The following is a 25,426-nucleotide window of genomic DNA, read 5'->3' as shown; positions in this document are numbered from 1 at the left end:
AAACAGCAGCGAAACCAGCAGACAGGCACCCTGAATAAGAATAGGGCCAAGCCAATCCATCGTATTAGCGCCCTTTCCGAGAACGCAGATATGAACGGCACCGATTGACGGTGTTCGGACTCCCCAATTGGGTCTGCGACACCCTTTGGGACAAGTCCGGGAGACCAATAGTGGCAGGCACAGTCCGGGGACACCCCGTAGAATTTCTTTGGGACACAGGAGGGTCCCGCACCACGCTCAACTCCTCCACAATGTTTCAGCGAGACACATGTCCCACCACAGACACCATTACTCTCAGCGGTTTTACAGGGCACTTGCAGCAGGGACAGATGACAGCCCCTGTAGCGATTCAGATAGGGAACATTAAAATTAAACACCCCGTAGTTCTAGTCAATCTACCCCAGACAGCCGAACACATTTTAGGTATCGATTTTATGAGCTCCCACAATCTATCATTCGACCCCGTAAACAAATGTGTGTGGAAAATGGCAAAGGCAGCACGAGCCCCCACCACGCTCACAGTTGGAGACTACAAAAACAGAATTAGCGCAGTAGGAGACTTCTGGTTCGACCCTCGATTCATTAGTCAGGATAGAGAAGTTTGGGAAGTTTTGCAACAACATAAAGCAGCTTTTGCCCAGCACAAGCATGACTGTGGCTTAGTGAACATTACAAGTCCCGACCCCAGACCCCAAAAGCAGTACGGTTTTCCCCAAGAAGCAGAGGGAGAAATCGCAAAGGATATTCAGAGTCTGCTTGACCAAGGCATACTCCGTTCAGTAGCATCAACGAATAATGCCCCAATTTGGCCCGTCAGGAAACCCGATGGATCATGGCGACTGACCATTGATTATCGGGAACTAAACAAAGTAACCCCAGTAGCAGCCCCCACCGTAGCCACGAGTCCCGAGACAATGCTAAAACAGGGACTCAAATCAAAATTTTTTTTCGGTTTTGGACATTAGCAACGGCATTTGGTCCATTCCATTGGATACAGCGTGCCAATATTAATTTGCTTTACCTTCCAGGGACAGCAGTATACGTGGATGTGCCTTCCACACCTCCCCCTCCATTTTCCACCGACAGCTGGCGAATGGTTTAGCCAAATTTTCCCGACCCGATTGCCTGGTCCAGTACGTAGATGACTTGCTTCTACAGACGGACACTAAGGGAGAGCACATTTCGGTTCTCGCCTAACTATTAGGACTCCTTCAGCAAATTGGGTGTAAAGTGAACCCCAAAAAGGCCCAGATTCTACAAGAAAAAGTAATTTATTCAGGAACCCATGGTGATCACCCATGGCAAACGAGAGATCGAGCAGAAACGCATCGACTCCATCATCAAATCACCCCTGCCCCATAATGTCACAGCCCTTCAGTCATTTCTAGGACTGGTTGGCTACTGTAGGAATCACATCGACGGTTTTGCCACAAAGGCAGCACCCCTCTCCGAACTCCTAAAGAAGCAAGCACCATGGGAATGGCTTCCACAGCACACGGATGCCGTGGATGCATTAAAATGAGCACTCAGCACAGCCCCCGCATTACAGGTCCCAAATCCACTCTCCTCGTACGCAATTGAAGTTGCAACCACCGACCGAACCCTTTCGGCCGTGCTCCTCCAGGAAAGAAATGATCGTTTAGGCCCCGTCGCATACGCCTCACGAGTACTTGATCCAGTTGAGCAAGGATTTTCTGCCTGCAAAAGGCACCTGCTCCCAGTTTTTTGGGCAGTTCAATACTTCGCCTACATTACAGGACTCAACCCCATCACCATTTTAACTGAGTACACCCCAGCACAACTCCTACTTGATGGTAGATTAAAGGACGGCACAGTCAGCCAGATTCGCGCAGCCCGTTGGACCCTACTCTTACAGGGAAGGGCCATTACAGTAAATAGGACAAAAAAACACACTTTCCTCGCAGCCAATTTACACTATGCCGGCACCCCACATGAATGTGAAATCATCTCCACCAAACACAACACAGGACCCTTTGTACCAAAGTCAGCTCCCCCGAAACCAGGTACTACACCCCAGAGACCCCAGCCCACAGACATTGGCGCACCCCTTAGGATTTATGTGGATGGCTCCTCCACAGTTTTGAACGGAAAAAGGATTACTGGTTGCGGTATATATGCAGAGTACGCGCAGGGACGGGCGTTAGAAGAAATATCTTTGAAATTGCCCAGACATTTAGGCTCACAGGCAGCAGAACTAGCAGCCATAGCATATATTGTAGAGCACCCCGACTCGTTCCCGACCCCAGCCGACATATATTCCGATAGTTTATATGTCTGTAATAGTTTGACAGAATTCCTACCCCTGTGGGAATCTAGAGGTTTAGTTTCCGCAGACAGAAAACCCCTACCCTCAGCCCCATTACACCAGCATATCTTAAAGACAGCAAAAGATCGGAAATATGGCATTATTAAAGTTCGTAGCCACCATTGTTCTTCCCCCCCGGTAACGTTAAGGCAGACGCCCTAGCAAAGGCAGGTTCCAGATACGGTCACTTTTAGAATCCTCCCGAGAGTGCCCCAGTACACGCAGTTCAGGTCTCACAGACCAACATTCAGGATTTAGCACAGGCCCAAAAAGAAGATGAGAAGCTCAGGGAAGTTTTAAAAGGCAACTTCCCAGCCCCCTACGATAAATGCAAGAACACGTTGACAACACATGACGGTGTACTTTTACAAGAAGGTATTTATGTGGTCCCCAGTCAGGACAGAAACCAAATTATTTGTCAATTCCATGACAACCATGGACATCAAGGCATAGAAGCAACCCTCGCCCACCTCAGACCTCTCTGCTGGTGGTCTGATTTAAAAGCCAATGTAACGCACTACATTGAAAACTGTTTAATCTGTGCCCGGAACAATCCGGACAGATATGCAAGGAAAGGTCAGCTTAGTCACACCCGCCCCGTTAATGGCCCATGGACGAATTTGCAAATTGATTATATAGGACCCCTACCCCCTGCAAGAATGGTTTTAAGTATGTGTTGGTGGTCATCGACACCTTCACAAAATGGGTGGAAGCTTTTCCATCCAGAACGAACACGGCTAAAGCGACAGCCAAGATCCTCACTCAGCACATCTTTACAAGATGGGGACTTCCCCGCAGCATAGAGTCCGACCAAGGCTCACATTTTACAGGACGAGTGATGAAAAACGTCCTTACAATTTTCGGAATCAAACAAAGATTCCATATTGCATACCACCCCCAATCCAGCGGAATAGTAGAAAGAATGAATAGAACTTTAAAAGCAACCCTCAGGAAAATGGCGCAACAGTGCAATAGCACCTGGGACACAGTTCTCCCCTTTGCACTGATGTTCATAAGGAACACGGTATCCACGTCGATAGGATACACCCCCCACATCCTCATGACCGAACGACCCACGAAAGGGACAGAATATTTCTTAGGACTCGATTTGGCCAGCCCCACAGTAACCGCCCTCACCCATGAGGAAGCAGTTCAACAGATTATAGAGAATGTAAAAGCGGCCCAGCTCGCTGCAGCTGTTAGGCTTGGGACACGCAAGAAGCAAAGCAAGGTTTGCTTTGACAAGACAGTACATGCCACAGAATTTGCAGTAGGGCAGCAGGTCATGCTATCCCTATACAACCCCAGCTCATTCCTTTCCCCCAAATTTGCAGGACCGTACTCCATTTCTGATAAAGTCAGCCCCTCCGTATATAAAATCACCTATCCCAATGGCAAGTCTGCATGGTTCCAGATAAACCAGCTTAAAGCTTATGGCACACAGAACAACCATTCACACCACATCTCACTTGCAGCAGCAGATGAACACGCCCCGCCCACGAACAACCTATTCCTACCCTCCCCCAACCAGTCCAGTGCATCCTCGGACACGACTTCGACTCCACCCCCAGAGGCACGATTCCGCCTCTCCCTTCCTCCAAACAGCATCGACAGCGATAGCGACAGCCCCATGCCACGACGCCACGATTAACACCCCTGCACCAGGCCCCACTCCCAGCGACTCCGAACAAGATTCCTTCGACCCCTTTGAAACCACATACATTAAGGCCCCTGATTCAGACCCACCGCCCGATGATTATGGATTGCCCCCTACCACCTCCAACCTCGACACGAAACAGTGACACCGAAATAATTCGTTCAGACTCATCCAGAATGATGAGATGGACTCCAATTCGCCCCAAGCAGCTTTGGCACAGCTACTCCAGTCACGAGTATGGCAACCCGGAGAAGATGGTGAACTCCCACCAGATGAACCCCTTTGCGACTCTGTTCGCTATAGAGCAATGAGGTGTCCAGATGATGGTAAAAAGGAACAGATGGAGATTTACGGTGTCCTTTCTGATGGAACCTGCACGATTTTTGTTATGTTTGTGTGTTACAATAAATGTTTGTTACTGTAAATCTTGAATGTTGTTTGTCCACTTAAAGTTTTTCATGGCCCCACTCCACCACTCTTTTAACGCCCACTGGCAGTTAAAGGAACTAGTTTGTCGGCAGACAACCGATCATAACTACTGTCCTGATTGGAAGGTAATCACGAGAGGCAACATCCACGGCAAACACAAATTCTTACCGTTCTTGCCCAGTCGCTCAGGCAGTGGAGTATTGGCACTGGTTCCCACCCTGCCTGATGACCCCCATCTGGTCAGCTACGCTCGGATAGTGCACATCTGGCACTGGCCACCGTCCTACCCGGGGATTCCACTCTTTCTTATCCGCCGCGGCCCATACGCACCCCATTCGGAACTTTTGGTTCAAACTCTTTTGTTTGTTTTACGGCGACCCTTAGGTTGCTCTCCATATGCTATTTACATCCTCAAACACTGGGATGGTACACTCACCGCATCGAATGCACAGGCTGCGAGACTGCTCGCGCTGTGACAGTATTTTCTTCTCGGATGTCTTGTCCCAAAACATTTGGTTTAAAAAAAAAATGAGGGAGCCACATATGGTGACCAATTATAATGGGTAATTGATAATAAAAGGACAGACAGACAGACATATGAGATCTACAGTAAGATAATAGCAGATATTATGCTCGTGTCCACAGAAATCCAGAACTACAGAAGCCACAGGAAGACCACGGAAGAAAGAAGAGAACATGAAGACAAACATCATGGACTACATTTGGATCTTCGCAGGATCACTCCAGTTGCGCGTGGACGCGACCCCCCTGACCCCTACCCCACAGGCCATGAATGTTTCCCATCCCTGCCATACATTACACCCAGAGACAGTAACTGATACACCAACCTGGTGTGACAAGTTCATCCCCTGGTATTCCCTGTCCTAAGTTGTAGAAGCACTACTAGTTATTGCGACATTTTGACTTGCGAATCCAGACACTGAGACTTAGGAAATGGCGAAGGAAAGCCTCCCGCACTCCGGTAGATACCTTCAGACCCCTTATTTTCGGACTTCAGCAAACCCCCCACTCTCTTTAAGTGAATTAAAGTGCATCGATTTTTTTTTTTATTTGTTCTAATAAAAAAGATGTAAAACTCTGTGCTTGACTGCCAAGCTACAGAGACCTGTATTGCTGCTACTGTATAGTTTATAATGTTGTAAATTCTTTTACTTGACTAAGGATAGTTTAGATAAGAATAGTTAGAGGGTCCCGTGTTTTTATTTTGTAATGCATGAATGTCATAGTGCCCCTTAGAATTTTATAATAATGTGTGTATATAAAACAATTTAGGTAAGGTTCCAATCCATAGGACAGAGTAGAGTAGAGCCTGTCCCTGCTTACGGGTGCTCGACTTAGGAATAGAACAAAGAAGATGCAGTAATATGATCCTTCACGCTTCGCGTTGAGGATCATAAGGAGGGATTGTAGCCATCTGGGATAGCCACTTCCAGAATACAAAATGGACGCTCGCAAAGAATATAGGGAACTGTGGACAATGCTAGAAAACAAGCAGGCACAGAGCCTGAATGTGTATCTGGGAAACAGCTCCCAGACGGAATTGAAACTATGGGTCGATTAGCATATTGATGGCCCATCTCCGGGAAACAAAGGAATGATACTCAGGTAACCGATACTATTGCAGACATCCTGGCGCCAGTTCCCCAACCGAAAAGCACAAACAAAGCAAGGCCAATGGCCACCTAAGTCACGCCCAGCCATCAGTGCACCACCACTTTATTGGTCAAGATCGATAACAGTGATCGTGAAGCGGCCCAATTAATTGGGACCAAGTTTAAGCCCGCCTAAAAGTGCGCAAAGCCCCTCCAAGTATAAGAAGGAACCCCCACGAGAGATTCGCTCTCTTGGACTTGGCTCTCAAAGCGGAGAGACCCGTCCACCAGAAGCAAGTAAGTTCAAGGTCAACGCTCGCTACCAGACGGACGACCTTAGCTGTTCTCCTGTATATCTTCAAACTCAACAGCCTCAGATCCGAACAAGGCCATTGTTCCTCTGACTAAGTGGGCACCCGAAGTTAAGTGTAGGCATTAGTGTTAGAGATAGTTTAGTTTGCAGTACTGTTGTGCATGAGTAGATCTTACTGTGTGTGTAAATAAATAGTATTGACTTTGAACTAACTAACTGGTGTATTGGCTCTTTGATCAGTATTCGGGTTTGAACCTTGTGGTGGTATCGAGAGATATCTGGCAACTCTAAAGTAAAGATAATTAGGATTAAGGAAGGCAACCATATTGACCGCCATATTTATAACCAGTTAAACAGAGCAACAAGGGTTAAAAAGTACAGTTATACAATCAGGATGGAAAACCAGGGTGATGGTAAAACTGTAAATAAATTCACTCTGGATTCACCTGTAACAAGGAAATGAGTTACATGAGTAGAGAAACACACTGCCAATGAATAGAGCTTACAAAATGTTTTAAGACATTAGATTCCAGCAATAACCAGGCTCGTAGATAGAAAATCCAAAAAAGTTTTAGGATAGGGAGCTGGACAAACATTTTCACACAGAGGAATTAAAAGGGTGTATTTCAAAATATGTGCTGTCCCATTTAAGATAGAGAAGAGGCGATTTTAAAAAAAATCTCAAGAGGGTCATTAACCTTTGGGATTCTCTACATGAGAGAAAAGTAAAGACTGGATCATTGAATATATTGAAGGCTAATCTCAACAGATGTTTGATCTATAAGGGAATCGAGGATCACATGGCATGGGGGGGGGGGGGGGGGGGAGAGGAGGCGACGGCGCGGGCAGAAGTGGATTTAATGTCACAATCACATCGGGCATCATCTTACTGAATGGCAGAACAAGCTCAGTCGACCAAATGGCCTATTCCTGTTCCTAATTCTTTTTTAAGATTTGAGTTGGTGTCTGAAGTAGAGATCATGTCGACAACTGAGAATATATTGATGATGGTGGTTGGTGAAAGAGGAATAAGTGACATTGGAACAGGGCAGGCAAGATTAAGACTTGTATTCAATGTGGACTACACTGACTCGCCTGTGTTCCCATGTTGCCATCTCATATAATTTGACATCAATGACACTTGTCTAATTTGCAAATCAAGGTTTTCACATGTAAATAAATAATAATGTACTTACACGAAGTACATGGTGTTCTTTTGCCAATAAAGCTGCGACTTCTCCTTGTAGCGACACAATCTCTATAAATTGTGCCCAAAGAGCCATCAGCAAAGAGCAAAGCTGCGCAAGATCCATGTTTACTAGTTCTGGCAGATCATCAGGATTTTCCACTTTCAGCTAGAATGGATGACATAAACTGTAAGCCTCCTTTAATTTTACCCCCCCCCCCCCCCCCCCCCCCCAATATTTGGGCTTCCCAATATACACATTGAGTTCACTTATCTGCAATGCTATCTAACATTTTTGAGCATTGAAGAAAATGTTATAGTGATGAATCCTTTACCATTTTTGAGAGACATCAGTTTTCCACCACATCCCCAAACAAACAGTATTGAAATTCATAGCTAAAAATAGAACATAGAAAAATACAGCACAGAACAGGCCCTTTGGCCCACGATATTGTGCCGAACCTTTGTCCTAGATTAATCATAGATTATCATTGAATTTACAGTGCAGAAGGAGGCCATTCGGCCCTTTAAGTCTGCACCGGCTCTTGGAAAGAGCACCCTACCCAAACTCAACACTTCCACCCAACACCAAGGGCAATTTGGACATTAAGGGCAATTTATCATTGGCCAATTCACCTAACCCGCACATCTTTGGACTGTGGGAGGAAACCGGAGCACCCGGAGGAAACCCACGCAGACACGGGGAGGACGTGCAGACTCCGCACAGACAGTGACCCAAGCCGGAATCGAACCTGGGACCCTGGAGCTGTGAAGCATTGTGCTATCCACAATGCTACCGTGCTGCCCTTGAGAACAAATAAATTTACACTATCATTTTACTGTAATCCATGTACCTATCCAATAGCTCCTTGAAGGTCCCTAATGTTTCCGACTCAACTACTTCCACAGGCAGTGCATTCCATGCCCCCACTACTCTCTGGGTAAAGAACCTACCTCTGACATCCCCCCTATATCTTCCACCATTCACCTTAAATTTATGTCCCCTTGTAATGGTTTGTTGCACCCGGGGAAAAAGTCTCTGACTGTCTACTCTATCTAGTCCCCTGATCATCTTATAAACCTCTATCAAGTCGACCCTCATCCTTCTCCGTTCTAATGAGAAAAGGCCTAGCACCCTCAACCTTTCCTCGTAAGACCTACTCTCCATTCCAGGCAACATCCTGGTAAATCTTCTTTGCACCTTTTCCAAAGCTTCCACATCCTTCCTAAAATGAGGCGACCAGAACCAGAAATACATTGACATGAAACCAGAGGAGGAAGATGGGGAAACCTAAATTCACCTCACCCATAATCTGGCAGTACAAACTAACTATGAAAGTAAAGATTAGAATACACAAGGCATTGAGTAAATGAATATCGGGACACACAAACACTCCAAGGAAAACGACACAAGGACAGATTGAGAAATCAGTAAGACCCGTTAAATACGAAAATGAATTTAGTACTTTGATTTAAAACTCTAAAATTGAAATGAATTGACACCAATATAATGCCAGACCAATAAAATAAACTTATGAACATTTTCCTAAGTTTCTGCATTGTACATTTATTATGCATGATATTATGATTTATTTTGGCTTCTAGGATTCACTGCTACATTGACACTACGGATTTTGCATTCGTGTGGATGTCATGTATGTTTACATATCACAAATAATACAAATATATTGAAGGGGATACAGAGTGCCATAAATGAAGGTTCTGGTAGGCCCTCGTATTCGGTTTATTGAAAAGCAAAGAGTTTCCCACTGCTAGACTTGGAGGAGGATTTAATCTTGTATCTGCCATGTGTCAATTCACAGCCAGAATATAACCCTTACCACTGCCATGCAATTAGCAAGTCAGATACAAGATTTACTGTAGGAGCACAGATCCATAATCTTTGCGGACATTCACAACCTTAGTAATAGCTGGACTTGAAGTCTTGTGACTTTGCGATCAGTACTAAATAATTACCTTACTGCAGTTACTGGTTAAAAGAATTACATTAAACATTTATGCAGGATTTACAAGAGGGCAATGAAAACTAGCACAAGAGATTCAACTGAAGCCAGCACAAGAGATATCTCTCAGACTAGACTGCTATAGAATGTGTCCACTACATTCTTGGAGTAAATACAAATGTTAATTGGCACAAAAGAAGGTATTCAATAGGAGCTCCAGTTTGGAAACAGTTATGATCTCTGCAAAGTCAAAACTATTTGTAGTAATATGCATACCTTTATCTGTTCACAGAGTTCTGACAGTCTGCCATCAACATCAATCTCTTCTGAAAAATAAAGTTTATATTAAAATACAAACAATTATTAGAAAAATAAATATCAGCAGCAGTAAAAGAACAGCATGTTAAGGTTTGTGATCACTTGAATTTTTCAGAATAAGTTTATAGACTACTTTAAGATTCACACAAATTGCTTTTGATTTGCTCACTATCAGCATTGACATCCATTGTTTGAAATTATATTAACTATTCTGAACAAAATCATCTACAGGAATTATATAGGTTTATTGTTAGAAGTCATGTAGACATACCTATCAAGATGTCCCTCTGTGTTCTTGGATATTTTCTTCTGAGGAGCCGTTCATAAAGGACCTGCATGTTGGTCATGGCTAGTCATAGGATTGTACACACGTGCTTGTTATTGTATCCTCTTTTCAAACCTATACCCTATCAAGTTCTCTAAAGGTTAGCTGCTAAATAGCAACTCTCTGAATACCTCAGCAAAGCTTTTAGAAATTGTGAGCATTAGCTACCATGCTTTTAATATCATAGCAAAGCACAAAGATCAAAAGATAAAAGCAAAGATGATGCTTATTAGGCCATATCTTTTGTTAGACACTTGGTTGTAGCACACACCAGCAAATCTTCTTAATAACGCATATTCCTGAAGAACATATTATATAAAGAGAGCAATTTATATGGGTGCCTTATAAGCCTGCAGTAAAACCATGCATAAAATATTAGAAATTAAAGAGCAAAATATCCCTTTGAATGGTTCCTAGAATTGATAGGTATCTTTATAGCTTTAATTAAGAGGACCATCAAAAAATGGCAAAACAAGCCACAAAAAATTGATACATGATAACCATTCATGGTTATATAGTCACTAAGTAAACTGCATTTTTAAACAAGTTTCAATGTTGCATGTTTCCACTAGCTTTACATCTCATTGTTCATGTATCAAAGGAGATCATTATACATTTTAATTGAGAAATCTTATCCCATTCAGCTTACACTAAAAGAGTTCTCTCTCTTGTGCTAAAACTGATGGTCACATAAGAGTGGAAAGAAAAGCAAGTGGGACAAAAAGAACATTTCTGCCTTTAAGGGTCCTCTGTGGAAGGGAAATTAATGAGTTGCCAATTTAGAAGCATGCTGGGAAATGCTTGACTATAGTTCAACACTGCTTTTGAACGAAAATAAGGTCAGGCAACATAAACAAAATACTGCTTAATATTTTGGTGTCGGCCTTATTATGAAAACACACTGTCCTCTGAAAGATAACAAAATGTGTATTCGAGTTGCTTTTAGCCAAGGGCAAGAACATAAGTACTACATATTTCGTCTTACGTACTTTCCAATGTCTATTTAATATAAACATGGCTGTTTACTTCAAGCTGTTATTTCAGACTATAAAAATATGCTTTCTTCAATCCAATCTCAGAGTGCAGTGCCCTGGCTATGCAGCCGGAACACACTCTCTCCGCAAATATATTTGTGGAAATAAATCTCCTTAAATCGAACCTCGAGGAATTTGTCCTTATTATAATTTCCACGACAAATTGGCGTAGTCATTGCAGTTTCCCTAATTTAACGGGACGTGAACTCCGAAACTCTATAAATAGGACTTTCTCAGCTGAAAGGGAGAGAGCCATAGCGCGTCCCCAGCTGAAAAGGCGGGGGGGGGGGGGGGGGGGGGCGCTCGGCAGCCTTAATTACCGGCCGGTGACTCATGCTAGGCTGAGTTATCTTAATTAATAAATTAACGATCGCTACATGGGAAGAAAAAAGGTGCCTGAGAGGCTAAAATTTAAAAAAGACTTTGAGGTTTGTGAAAGGATAAAGGATAAACACCGGTGTATGCTCTCTGTAGGATTTGTAAATGATATAACAATATATTGTTATATATATGTTCTAAAGTATTTTGCAGAAGGAACGATGAGCAATAAACTCGACGCTCCCTCACAGGTTGTCCCGAAGCCTCGGTAAAGACATCCGGAGCGAGAAAGAAGGTGAAGACAGATAAGGGAGTCAAAATGAGTAAGAAAATGAAAAGAAACAATCGTAAAGCAACAGAATGAGGTAGGAAAACCCATATGTCCCCCATAGGAATCTAATGAAGCTGACCCCCTCTCGGAAAAAAAAAATAGGGGAGTAAAAGTAAATAGAAGATTAAGGTAAAAGCGTAACAGATAGATTCCTGTCGAAAAGGGAATTCAGATTTTCTGTAGCCGTGAGATAAGGCTAACGGTTAACTGTGATATTTGTGAGCTCTGAGAATCTGTGTGTTTTGTTTAACCAATTACTTTTAGTCAAAGCATGAAGTGCTAACTGGGTTGTATTTTTTATCATCTGTCATTGTGAGTATGAGATTATAACTTAAGTGATTTGTGTTGAGTTTTCTCTAATGCACTTAAACATTGGAAATTAAAATCAGTTTAAAAGAAAGAAAGTGCCATTCCGAATAAAAGTATTTGAATATGAATAAGTTTTTAGATTACGTGAAAAGACGCAAATGGCATAATTCCAAGTTCTCCGCCCCCTTAGGTTTTGCAGGAAACATTAACCATTTCAGCAGACAGTTGACCTTTTCTGAATTGACAAAGAAAAATATACATCTCTAAGAATAGCTAATGCCTATAAAAGCAATCCTTGGAAATTGACTTAAATGTGCGCTATTTATAGCCCCCTCCCAGTGGATGTTTTGCTGCTTCTAAAATACTCTTATGGTGCATCTTGGTCAGCTTTGAAGGATGGGATTGCAGTCCCACCCGGAATAAATGGGGGCTGGGTTCCCAATAATGATAATCGTTTGAATGAAGGAAATGAGTCCCTCGAATACTGGTTAGCAAAAGAGGGAAAGAGGCTATCATGCAAGGAGCCAAGAAGCATTTATGTGTAAATAAATTTCCTTAAATCGAACCTCGAGGAATTTGTCTTTATTATAATTTCCACTACACCCTCAAAAACTCAACATTCAAGGAAAATTATCAAATTATCAAAAATGTAAATTATTTAACCAAATATTCTGCTGATTTTTCAATTTGCCAGATGAGCGAGTGCCAGCTATTGGTATCATAAATACAGATGCTGCCTGGCCTGCTGAGTATTTCCAGCATTTTCTGTTTATGCCATCCAAATGAACGGGATATGCTGTGTAAACAAAATAATGAAGTGCAAAAATAACTTGTACCACAAATGATGTGGTACAAATGCTTAATCCACCATACAAAATTCTTTGATGTGGCACAAATGCTTGATCCACCATAAAAAATTCTCTACGACTTAAAAGGAGTTGAACCTATTCAAGATAAATGGGGTAAATATGCCAGTTAGAACAAAGAGCTAATTTAATGTGAGCGTGTTCAATGTTCATTTGGTATGAAGAGCAATTTCTATTCAAACTTGCCTTCATTTGAATTTTTCAACTTTAAAAATGTTGGAACTACTGCAAATTAAGTTGCTGCCATAAACATTTGGAGTCTTACTTTGCTAGCACGGACCTGAATTTCCCTATATTTGCTTCTGTGACTTGAGGCTGCAACAAAACTGCCCCCTTGAATTCTTGAATTTCTCTGAATGTGGTGTAAGAAAACACGAAGTTGAGCTTGAATTAAATCTTCTATCTGTTTCATTTCTCACCAAGTACAGTTATAATCAGTTCCAATCGTTATATCATATTTGCATGAAACAAAATAAAGAATATGCCACGCTTGCATCAAAAGTAAACACATGACTGAAACGGAATCTCTTAGCTGATCCTGTAACATTTCTAACTACCAGCCAGCTTATATCTTTTGCAGCACCGTTTAGTCTGACAGTAGCAGCAAACAGGCCTGTGTTTCCATCTCTTTTTATGCAGATAAGTTAACAAACAACTGGTCTTTAAAACATCCATTTAGCATATTATTAACCTTCTCATTAGGATCAACTATTATCTTCCTGTGGAAGAAATATCACAAAGATTCTGAAAAAGCAATCGGCTAACTGCTTATTAACAAGGATATACAATATATACAAAAAATATTGTATATTTCAGTGCCATTGATAATGTTGTTTTTTTCTCAACTGTGGAAAACTGGTTGGAAGCACAACATTTAAGCTAGCTTTTGATCCCAAAACAAATTATTCTTTAAAATACATTGCTTGTCATTGGAACTACAGTTCAAACCATAACCAAAGTTAATCAATTTTAACCTCAATTTCCTTGGGACTTTCAATTGTCTTAAATGTTTGCAACAGCAGAATTAAAATTTAGAAATATCAAATTGGACACTAGAAAATTTGGTACTTGCATAAAATCTGAATTTCTCTGAAGAACCATTTTGTGGTCCTGCTACCAGCACTAATGAGCATTTCACATATTGAAGTAATTTTAACTATCTGGTCAAGAGTGCTGTTATACAGCATTAAGAAAAAGCTGCAATTTTCTGAACCAAGTTTATATAATAGTTGTAATTCCACAGATAAAATATTGCTTCCTCAGGTACAAATGTGTTTTTGATACTTCAGGCTGTGTCATAGTCATGGAAGTAGACTCCATGTTCACAAAATATACACAATGGTGTTAAACTCAATTGGAGCACCTTCAGAATTATCCTCTTCCTATACGAATTGGAGCTCGGAGGAATGAGAAGTGGGCTTATTGAAACATAAGATTCTGTGGTGTCTTGTCAGGTGTTAAGACAATGTTGCCTCTCGAGGGAATTTCTAGGACTAGGGGACATGGTTTGAAAATAAGGGATCTCCCTTAAGTTACAGTTAAGGAGGAAATTCCCCTCTCTTTGGATTTATTTTTCTCAAAGAGCAGTGGAGGCTAGGTCATTGAACATACTCAATGTTGAGTTAGACAGATTTTTGATCTACAAGAACTTAAGGGTTATGCGGGATGGTGGGAAAGTAGAGTTAAGACCACATCAGATCAGCCATTATCTTATTGAATGGTGGAGCAGGCATGAGGGGTTGAATGGCCTACTCCTGCTCCTAATTCATGCGATGGGTAGGTGTCTAAGAAGTAATTTATGAAATGATAATTAACCTATCATAACACTGAAATTGGTGCATCACATAACATGGAGCTAAGGAGCTAAATTAAAATACTGCTATGAAATGGAATTACAAATGTTTCCCTGCATGAACTTTTTGTACAAGTCTACCGGGAACCCAGTGGTGGAGAGGACAGGAATCAAGGGCTGGAACCAAGCACTGCTAGGGCTGGGCGAAATCGTGGAATGCATTGATTCCATGCAATTAGGGAAAGCGCCAACACCGAACGGGTTCCCGGTAGACTTTTGCAAAAAGTTCTCAGCAGCACTGACCCCGCACCCGTGGAGATGTTCAACGACTCACTGTCAAACGGAACCCTGACGCCCATGCTGGCCCAGGCCTCGATCTCAATGATCCCCAAAAAGGACAAAGACTCAACAGAGTGTGGAGCATACAGACCCATATCTCTCCTAAATACTGATACAAAAGTCCTTACGAATGCTCTGGCGAGGTATCTGCCAAAAGCGATTCCAGAAGATCAGACCGGGTTTGTCAAGGGCAGGCAGCGAATATCAGACGCCTGCTAACTGTAATAATGACCTCACCCGGGGGAAGACAATAGAGGAGATAGTCTCCCTGGATGCTGAGAAAGCCTTCGATTGAGTCGAATGGAGGTACCTCATGGAGGTGCTTGAACGGTTTGAGTTTGGGACAGGGTTCATCGTGTGGGTGAAGCTCCTATAACAGCGTTCCTACAGCAAGTTTGCAGATGAACACCACCAGCTCCGAATGCTTTCAGCTGCACAGGGGAATGAGGCAGGAATGCCTGCTGTCCCCTCTCCTGTTCGCACTGACAATCGAACCACTGGCCATCACCCTTAGATCGGCGGACTGGTGTAGGGGCATTTGGAGAGGGGGCAGAAAGCATAGAGTTTCGCTCTATGCAGATGACCTGCTCCACTATGTGTCGAAGCCCCAAGCCAGTTTGGGAAAGATAACAGGATTGCTTAGTGAGTTTGGTGCCTTCTCAGGTTTCAAACTCAACCTGAGAAAGAGCGAAATCTTCCCAGTGAACCCCCGAGGAGGGGCAGAGCTGAAGTAACTACCATTTAAAGTAACCAAAACCAAGTTCAGATACCTGGGGATCCAAGTGGCCCACACCTGGAAGTGGCTCCACAAATGGACCCTCTCCAGCCTGGTGGTAGTGAAGAAGGATCTGCAAAGATGGGGCTCACTCCCCCTTTTGCTGGCAGGAAAGGTGCGGAGGGTCAAAATGAACGTGCTCCCAAGTTCCCCTTTGTATTTTGATCATTCCCGATTTTCATCCCCAAATCCTTCTTCACCAGGGTCGACAAGTGAATCATGGCCGTTGTCCCTAGGACTCGCAAGACCCAGCGGGGGCGACATGTGGGAGGCCTGGCCCTACCGAACCTCTTATTTTACCACTGGGTGGCAAACGCGGAGAGGGTGAGGGGGTGGCTAAAGGAACTGTGAGCGGATTGGATCCTAATGGAGGAGGCCTCCTGCATGGAGATGTCTCTCCGAGCACTGACCATTGCATTGCCCCCCTCCCCCTACACACACACTCTCTCTCTCTCTCTCTCACTCTCGGAGCCCCATGGCAGTAGCTACACCAGGGACATGGAACTAGGCGAGAGTAGATGCCACATTTGGGACGTGGACGAAGAACAGAGGAATACAGAGTAGGGGACATATGCAAGGACGATAGACGGACGACCCTGGGGGACAGGCTCCAACTCCCAAAAAGAAAGGAGATCAGGTACCTGCGCGACTTTCTCCGTAAGGAGACAAAACCATTCCCCCACCGACCTGGCACACATTCTGGACACAAAGGTAGGGCTGGACTAGTTAAGGGGCGACAAATGTGGTGACATCTATGGATGACTTATAGAAAAGGCCACGACCACACTGGACGAGTTCGGATGGAAATGGGAGGAGAAATAGGGGGAGGACTCTGTATCGAAACACTGTATAGGATCAATTGCACCTCCTCCTGCATCGGGCTAAGCCTGATGCAGCTCAAGGTGGCATACACAGCGCACCGTACCAAGACGGTGGCATGAGTGGGTTCTCCCCGGAGCTGGAGGATACGTGCGAGCGATGTCGGGGGCCCAGACAACCACACCCACATGTCCTGGTCCTGCCCCAGACTCAGAGGGTTCTGGACGGCCTTTTCTGAGGCCATGTCCAGGATGGTGGGAGTCGGGATGGAGCCGTGCCAGCCTGTGACAGTCTTCAGGGTGTCAAAGCATCCAGAGCTTTGGATAGGAAAGGGGGTGGATGTCCTGGCCTTCGCCTCACTGATCACCAGGCAGAGGCTTCGGCTAAGTTGGAAGTGCCGCCCAGGGCCTTGGAATTGCTCGCTGAACTGGTTGAGTTCCTGAGACTCGAGAAAATAAAATTCACGATAAGGGCGTTCATGGAAAGATTCCGACACGTGGAAAAAACCGCTTCACAGACTTGTTCGCAACCAGCACCTAACTAAAAAGGGGGGGAGGGGGGGGGAGAGAAACAGCTAGGGAAGGGGGACCAAAGAGAAAATGCTGGAAAATCTCAGCAAGACCGGCAGCATCCGTAGGGAGATAAAAGAACTAACGTTTCGAGTCCACATGACCCAGCATTTTCTCTTTGGTTTCAGATTCCAGCATCCGCAGTAATTTGCTTTTATTTTAGCGAGGGAAGGAACGCCGCCTGGGTGAAAGAGAACTTGCTGATGGCAGAGAAAGAATGGGGAAGAGGGTCAATCGCAGGAGGGGACACAAGCCTCTCCCACACAGGCCAAACTGGGAAGACGGACCTGGCCTGACCCTCCTCTCCCCGAGGACTCAAGGAGGGAACAGTACTCCCTCCCACCCCCCCTCTCCCCGAGGACTCAAGGAGGGAACAGTACCCCCCCCCCCCCCCCAAACAACAAAAGTAAAGACAGTCGGCAAGTGAGTCAAAGGGTCCTGGCAATGAATGCAAATATGTGGGTAAAGCTAGGTGTAACTCTTGCCACTAAGTAGTAAGAGTCCCAGTAGGTACCGTTCAACAAATTGTACAATACACAGAAATCCTAATGTAAATAATGTAGGATAGAACATGGGACCTCTGTCACAGACACGCTGACAGCTTGGGGCTCATGTGTTCCTGTTACTATTGTGTTAATTATTACTATTGTTATGCCTGCATTTTATTCTGCAAATTTCTGTGTTTAAATGCAAAATGCCAATAAAAATATTTCAAAAAATATAGATTGTAAACACCGATGCTCCAGCACGGATTACACCAATTACAACTTGCCAACTTGACAATGTCCTGTTCATCAATGCTCTCGGTTTCCTGCCTGCTGGTGAATCCTCTATTTGTATTAATATTGACTCTTACAAGCCCTAATCTTGTGTATTGACCTTTTGCATGGCATCTTATTAAATGCTGTCAGGATATATACACCTAGTGGCTCCCTTTTATCTATTTGACAAGTCACATCCTCAAAAAAACTAATAAATATGTCATACAGTATTTCTCTTCCATAAAACCGTATTATTTTTTTTACATTTTACGTCATGTGAACGGCACTGGCTAGGCTATCATTTATTGCCCATCCCGGTTTGCCTTCTTGAATTGCTACAATCAACGGTGTAGGTACACCCAGAGTGCTGTCAGTAAAGGAATTCGAGGATTTTGACCCAGTGACAGTGAAGGAACAGCAATATATTTCCAAGTCAGGATAGTTAGGGAACCTCCAGGTGATGGTGTTACCAAGTATCTGCTGCCCTTGTTCTTCCAGATGGTAGTGGGTTTGTAAGATGCTTTGTAAGGAATGCTGCTGAGTTCCTACTCATGGCTACAGTATTTCTTGGCTAATCCAGTTCAATTTTTGGTCAATGATAACCCCCTGGATATTAATAGTGGGATCCAGCGATGGTAATGCCATTGAATATCAAAGGACGATGGTTAGTTCTTCTCTTGTTGGAGTTGGTCATTGCCTGACATTTGTGTGGCATGAAAGTTACTTGCCACTTCTCAGACAAAGCTTGGATATTATCCAAGAATTTCTGCATTTGGGCAGGGACTACTTCAGTATCTCAAGAATCGTGAATGATGCTGAACATTGTGCAGTCATCAGCGAACATCGAAACATCTGACCTTATGATGGAGGTCATTGGTGAAGCAGCAGATGATGGTTGGAACTGGGACACTACCCTGAAGAACTCCTGTAGGGGTGTATTGGAGCTGAGATAATTTACCTACACCCACCACAACCATCCTCCTTTGTGTCAGGTCTGACTCCAACCACCTTGATATCCACTGACCTCAGTTTTGCTCGGTCTCCTTGATACCACAGGAGGTCAAATGCTGCCTTGATGTCAAGAGCAGTCACACTCACCTCACCTCTGGCATTCAGCTCTTCTGTCTGTTTGAGCCAAGGTTGTGTTGAGGTCAGGAGCTGAGTGGCCCTGGCGGAAACCAAACTGAGAGTCAGTAAACTGGTTATTGCTAAGTGCCGCTTGATAGCGCTGTTGATGACCCCTTCCGTCACTTTACTGATGATCAAGAGTAGTTGATCAGGTAATTGGTCAGGTTGGATTTGTCCTGTTTCGTGTGTACAGGACATAGCTAGGCAATTTTCCACATTGCCGGGTAGATGCTCGTTTTGCTGCTGCCCTGAAACAGCTTGGCTAGGTTCGCGACAAGTTCTGAAGCACAAGTCTTCAATACTATTTCCAGAAGATCTGCAGGGCCCATAGCCTTTGCAGTATCCAATGCCTTCAGCTGTTTCTTGATATCAAGTGGGGAAAATTGGGATTTGGCTGAAGACTAACATCTGTGATACTGGGGATTTCTGGAGGAGACCAAGATGGATCATCTATTTGGTACTTCTGACTGAAGATTGTTTGGAATTCTTCAGCCGTATCTTTTGCATTGGTATGCTGGGCTCATCCATCATTGAGGAAGGTGATAATTATGGAGTCTTTTCCTCCAGTGAGTTGCTCATGTCGGTTGGCCCGCAAGAAGTCCTGTGTTGTAGCTTCATCAGGTTTGACACCTCACTTTTTTGGTATACCAGGTGATGCTCCTGGATTGCCCCACTGCACTCTTCATTGAACCAGGGTTGATTCCCTAGCTTGGTGGTAAAGGTACAGGATGGATATGTCAGGCCATTAGGATACAGATTGTGGTTGAGTACAATCTTGCTGCTTCTGACGGCCCTCCAGCGCCTCAGGGATGCCCACTCTTGAGCTACTAGATCTGTTTGAAGTCTATCCCACTTAACATGGTGCCACACAACACAATGGAGGGTATTCCTCAATGTGAAGGCAGGACTTTGCATCCACAAGAACTGTGTGGTGGTCACTCCGAGCGATACGGTGATAGACAGTTGCACCTGCAGCAGGCAGATTGGCGAGGATAAGCTCACGTATGCTTTTCCCTCTTGTTGATTCCCTCACCACTTGTTGCAGCCCCAGTCTAGGAGCTATGTTCTTTAGAACCCGACAGTTCAGTCTGTGGTGGTACTATGATGGACATTGAAGTCCCCAATCCAGAGCATATCCTGCGCTCTTGCCACCCTCCCTCCTCCAAGTGGTGTTCAACATGGAGGAGTACGGATTCATCAGCTGGTGGGGGCAGTGCGTGATAATCAGGAGGTTTCCTTGCCCATGTTTGACCTGGTGCCGAGACTTCATGGCATCCAGAGACAATGTTGAGGACTCCCAGGTCAACTCCCATCCAACTATATTCCACTGCACCGCCACCTCTGGGACATCCGCAGAAATGGGCATGGTGATGTCGGGGACAGTATCTGATATGATTCCATGAGTATGATTATGACAGGGTGTTGCTCGACTAGTCTGTGAGATAGCTCTCCCAATTATGGCATGAGCCGCCAGATGTTAGTAAGGAGGACTTTGAAGGGTCGACAGGGATTGGTTTGCCATTATCTGGATTACTAATCCAGCGACAATGCCACAGTGCCACCACCGCTCCAATGTCTAACATTGTTAAGACTTCCTGATTAAGCACTTTCTCAATAATTGATGTCAGGCTAACTGGCATGTTTTCTCGCTCCCTCCTTTCTTGACAAGCAGTCTTCTCGGACTGTTCTAGCATTAGTAGAATTTTGAGAAAAATGTATTCACCATCTCTGTACCCTCGGATATTGGTAACCAGATCCTGATATTAATTACTGGAAGTCCATCACCCTTATTTAGCTCTTTGGTTACCTTCTATATCTGGTATGTAATTTGTTTTGTCTACTGTGAAGACAGACGCAAAATAGTTGTTCAACATGTCATTTATTCATCCTCCATGATAATTCTTCCTGTCTCTGCTTTGAAGGGGCCAATGTCTATTTTAGCTGCTTCTTTTTATATACTTTTAATAGCCCCTGAAATTGTTTATTTTACATTCCTGGTTACTTATTCTCATTATATCTTTTAACTTATCAACCTTTTGGCTGCCCTTTGCGGATTAAAAAAAAATAAAAATTTTAGAGTATCCAATTCATTTTTTCCAATTAAGGGACAATTTAGCGTGGCCAATCCACCTAGCCTGTGGGGGTGAAACCCACAACCTAAACACGGGAAGAATGTGCAAACTCCACAAGGACAGTGACCCAGAGCCGGGATCATGCCTGGGACCTTGGCGCCATGAGGCAGCAGTGCTAACCACTGTGCCACCATGCTGTACTACCCTTTTCTGATTTCTAAACATTACAAGTCTCTCCTTTTAATCTATCATCCTTAACTGCACTAAGTGGATCTAAGTCAAATGTGGATCTTTCTTACTGAGTTCATGTTCTCTACTGGAATGTATTTTGCTGAACATTTTGAATTGTTTCTTTAAACGTTTCTCATTATTTATTTACTGCTGTACCATTTAACTCCATTTACCCATTCAAACTTAGTGAGCTCTTCTCTGATACCTACCTAATTGTCTTTTAAGATTCTTGTTTTGGACTCAAGTATGTCATTCTCAACCTTTTGACCACTTTATTCCAGAGAATCTTTTACGGCTGACTTACTAATTAACCAAGCTTCATCACCCAATAACATGTTTAAAGTACCTTTATCCCCAGTTAGCTCCACAAAGTATTGCTCCAGAAAACTGCCATTAAAGCATCATCTTCCAGGCAGCTTTTGATAATTTGATTGATCCAGTCTATATTAGGATTGAAGTCACCCATGATAATCACATTACATTTGTTACAGGCTCCAATTATTTCGCGCTTATACTCCATCCTATCTATAACTACTGTTAGGGGGCCGATACACTGCTTCCACCAGCGTTTTCCGACCTTTGTTATTCCTAATCTTCACCCATATTGAATCTACTGCGTGATCTTCTGAACCTAGAATTTTCTTACTATTGTCTATATGTCATCCTTTACTAAGAGTCCTTTTGAAATCTGCAACATTTATTTCCAAACTTTGCTTACCTTGTAACCACTTCTCCAAAGTGTCAATTAGATAAAAAAATGATCTTTATTTGTGGCACTATTTTATCTATCATGTTACAAATGATTCATATGTATGCAGATAAAGAGTCTTTGATTTTCTTTTTAAAACCACTATTCTTTGCATGGATCTTATTTACTGATACACTATTTCCATTAGACTCCCTATTCCTCCCATCCCACTCTGCTTGGCTTTACCAAAATCACTACACCACTATGCTGCCGCAATGTTTGCCTTCAGATTTCTAAATTTTCATTCACTTGATCCATTCTGCCAGTCTAGTTTAAAACCCTATCAACAGATCTATTTATACAATTCATCAGGATGTTCCTACCAAATTTAACTGGAGCCCATCCAATGGAAGAGTTCCTTCTTTCTTCAGTTCTGGTGCCAGCGTCTGAAAATCAAAACTACTTCTTCCCACAAGAGTCTTTGAGCCACTAATTTAATTCTCTGATCTGCTTGACATTATAGCAACTTGCAAACTGGGTATTTCGGGTAGTAATCCAGAGATTATTACCTTTGAGTTTGTTTACTAATTTAGAATCCAGTTCCACAAATGCCAACCGCAGAACCTCATTCATTGTTCTATTTATGTTGTTATTTCTTACCCTGGACCATGGTTACAGGATATTGTGCTGAAAGTTTTGAATGAAAAACATAGTATCCACATCAGCTGGTGATGCTATCAAATTGATAAAACATCATAGAAGCTTAAATTAGTGACTACTATTAATATACAAAAAGATTATGTTTTCAACTAATTTTACAACAAAACACATTTTAATCACTCAGTTTCTACATCAACAGTCTCTACATTGTTGGTGCTTTCTTGGTTGGAACATTCTTATCTGAGTTAGAGGGCTGTAGGTTCATGTCCCATTCCAAACTAAAGAAATATTAGAGATGTTATAATTTATGCAAGACTTGAACTCTTAGACCCCATGTTTATTTGAAGTGAGCAGGGTGTCAAGTCAACTCAGCTCCACAAACATTTTTCGTCACTCAGCTTATTGCTGTTTGATTACTTGCCACGTTTGTCGACATTACAACAGTAACTATGCTCCAATTATAACTGATTAGCAGTAAAGCACTTGGGGATGTCCTGAGCTCATGAAAGGTGCAGTATAAATGCAAATTATTGTTTTTCTTTCCTCTAATTCAAAGCCACTCATGGTTTATGATGTGCTTGAGATGTCTCAGAGTTGTAAAGTACTATACAGCAAAGTTATTCTTTCATTCATACAAGCAACAGACAACACTTTATATTATGAAAAGCAACCAAGGCTATGTGGTTACTTCTCATGCTAATTCTGCATCAAGGCACCGAGAACCTGGGAATGCACAAAGTTAACTGTCGGTACCTGGCAAAACTGTTGGGAAACAGCAGATATTACTCTACAAGCAATTAGTCATCTCATTAATGAGCAAAAAACTTTTTCATATCCAAAGAAACGCTATGGGAAAGTACCTGCCATAATGGCAATCATATACAGCATTACTTTCCTCTAAAAATCTGCACTATGTTCCTCCATCAAGGCTTTGCAATAAAAGATAATACAAATATTTGTGGTGTGAACGAGGCCTGGGGTATGAAAATAAACATAAATAGGTTGAGTGGGAGGGACTAAATGACTTTTAATTGTTAGTATGTTCTTCAACTTTTTTCTATGTTGCAATTCTACTTGCAAACCAGCTCATGTTGGGTCTATGCTGTATTTCATCATTAATATTGCATTTTTAAAAAATGATGTGTGCAGACTTTTCAAAAGCATGGACATAAATATTTTAAAATAGTTCCAGAATGGTGCATGGAGTTAGTGCAAAATGAGGTATCAGCATTTGTTTCTTTTGCTGTGCATAGAAGTGACTACCAAAAGCTGTAAATCAGTTAGTTAAAACATGGCTCAGCAGCTGTTCTATCACAAAAGAATATGCAACAAAAATGGCAAACAAATAAAGGAACACATTAAATATAAAATGCTTAATAAAACAGATGAAGCTAAAATGAATTCTGAATACCAAAGTATTGCTTGCTCCATTTAGATTAGGGTCCTATTTTCATTGAAGATACATGGTTCCATCATTTAAAAAAAAAATCAAGAAATTTAGATTGAAGTGCAAGACCATAGTTGCAATGGGAGAAAATAATGCTATTTGATTTCAAATTTACAAATTAACAATGGAGCAAAGGTTTACTGCTTCCATTCCTAGACGATCTTTACTCAAAGTAGATTGTCCAGTAGCAGAACTTTAACAATGTATTTAACACAAATTCAGTTATTTTAAAGTTGCTATCCAGCTGTTTGTCCCAAGGTAATTTAGCCCAAAAAACTAATTATTTTCTAAATATAATTCATCTCTTAATCAAATATATAAAAGACTTTATAAAGACCCTACTCTCAAATACAACACATGGGAGCTAACAGCACAAAAGGATATCAGTCATATCTGTGTTTGTTTGGGTTACTCAAGCAAAATCTATCATTTTTTTTATCCATCCAATTTTGTACTGAATTATTTGGTGTTTACCCAGTCAATCTCGGAATGACACCGTAACTTCAATCCTACTTCATGTTTTAAATTAGCTTATTTTGTTTAGTTTTTAAAAGTGTCAAAACAAAGATCAATTCGAGGAGGATATGATGGAGGATAGCTGTCTCATGGTTTGTCCCTTAGAACACAATTATACCAAGAGGCAATACATTTCCTCTGGGCAAATGTGTGTACTGGAACTCTGACTTAAACAGAAATTGTTAATTCTGCACACAAGAAGCTAAGCACCAAGCAACAACTCGGTTGGCGTGAGTTCTACAGGATGAGAAGCAGTCTTTGAAACTGTGCCATTGGCATTCTATGCTGACTTTTTAAGTAAAAGGGAGAGCGCGAGGGGAGAGCGTGCGTGAGGTGAGAGCGTGCGCGAAGGGAGAGAGGGGGCGTGCATGTGAGGGGAGAAAGGGTGTGTGTGCGCGCGAGGGGAGAGAGGGCCGCGTGTGAGGGGAGAGAGGGGGTGCACGTGCGTGAGGGGAGAGAGGGGCGCGTCTGCGCGAGGGGAGAGTGGGGGCGCGCGTGAGGGGAGAGTGGGGGCGCGCGTGAGGGGAGAGTGGGGGCGCGCGTGAGGGGAGAGAAGGGGCGCGCGTGAGGGGAGAGATGGGGCGCGCGTGAGGGGAGAGATGGGGCGCGCGTGAGGGGAGAGATGGGGCGCGCGTGAGGG

The 25,426-nt window shown here is 43.1% G+C and overlaps 1 protein-coding gene across 9 annotated transcripts in view; it reads right to left on the bottom strand.

Annotated features, from left to right (window-relative positions):
* The window catches only part of fam135a (family with sequence similarity 135 member A), a 291,962-nt gene that overhangs the window by 91,606 nt on the left and 174,930 nt on the right, over positions 1–25,426 (bottom strand). For 8 of the 9 annotated variants that reach the window (XR_011940623.1, XR_011940624.1, XM_072498374.1 and 5 more), the window contains 3 exons: positions 10,078–10,155; positions 9,765–9,814; positions 7,535–7,693 (listed from right to left, as the gene is read on the bottom strand). Coding sequence is in view for 7 of the 9 variants with exons in the window: in XM_072498374.1 (XP_072354475.1) it covers positions 7,535–7,693; positions 9,765–9,814; positions 10,078–10,155 (287 nt within the window). In the remaining 2 variants the exon portion in view is untranslated. The remainder of the gene's footprint in view (positions 1–7,534; positions 7,694–9,764; positions 9,815–10,077; positions 10,156–25,426) is intronic. The other variant, XM_072498376.1, reaches the window with a different exon arrangement.

Source organism: Scyliorhinus torazame, chromosome 4, assembly GCF_047496885.1.
Source record: "Scyliorhinus torazame isolate Kashiwa2021f chromosome 4, sScyTor2.1, whole genome shotgun sequence".
Lineage (NCBI taxonomy): Eukaryota > Metazoa > Chordata > Chondrichthyes > Carcharhiniformes > Scyliorhinidae > Scyliorhinus > Scyliorhinus torazame.
This window is presented reverse-complemented; position numbering and strand designations above follow the sequence as displayed.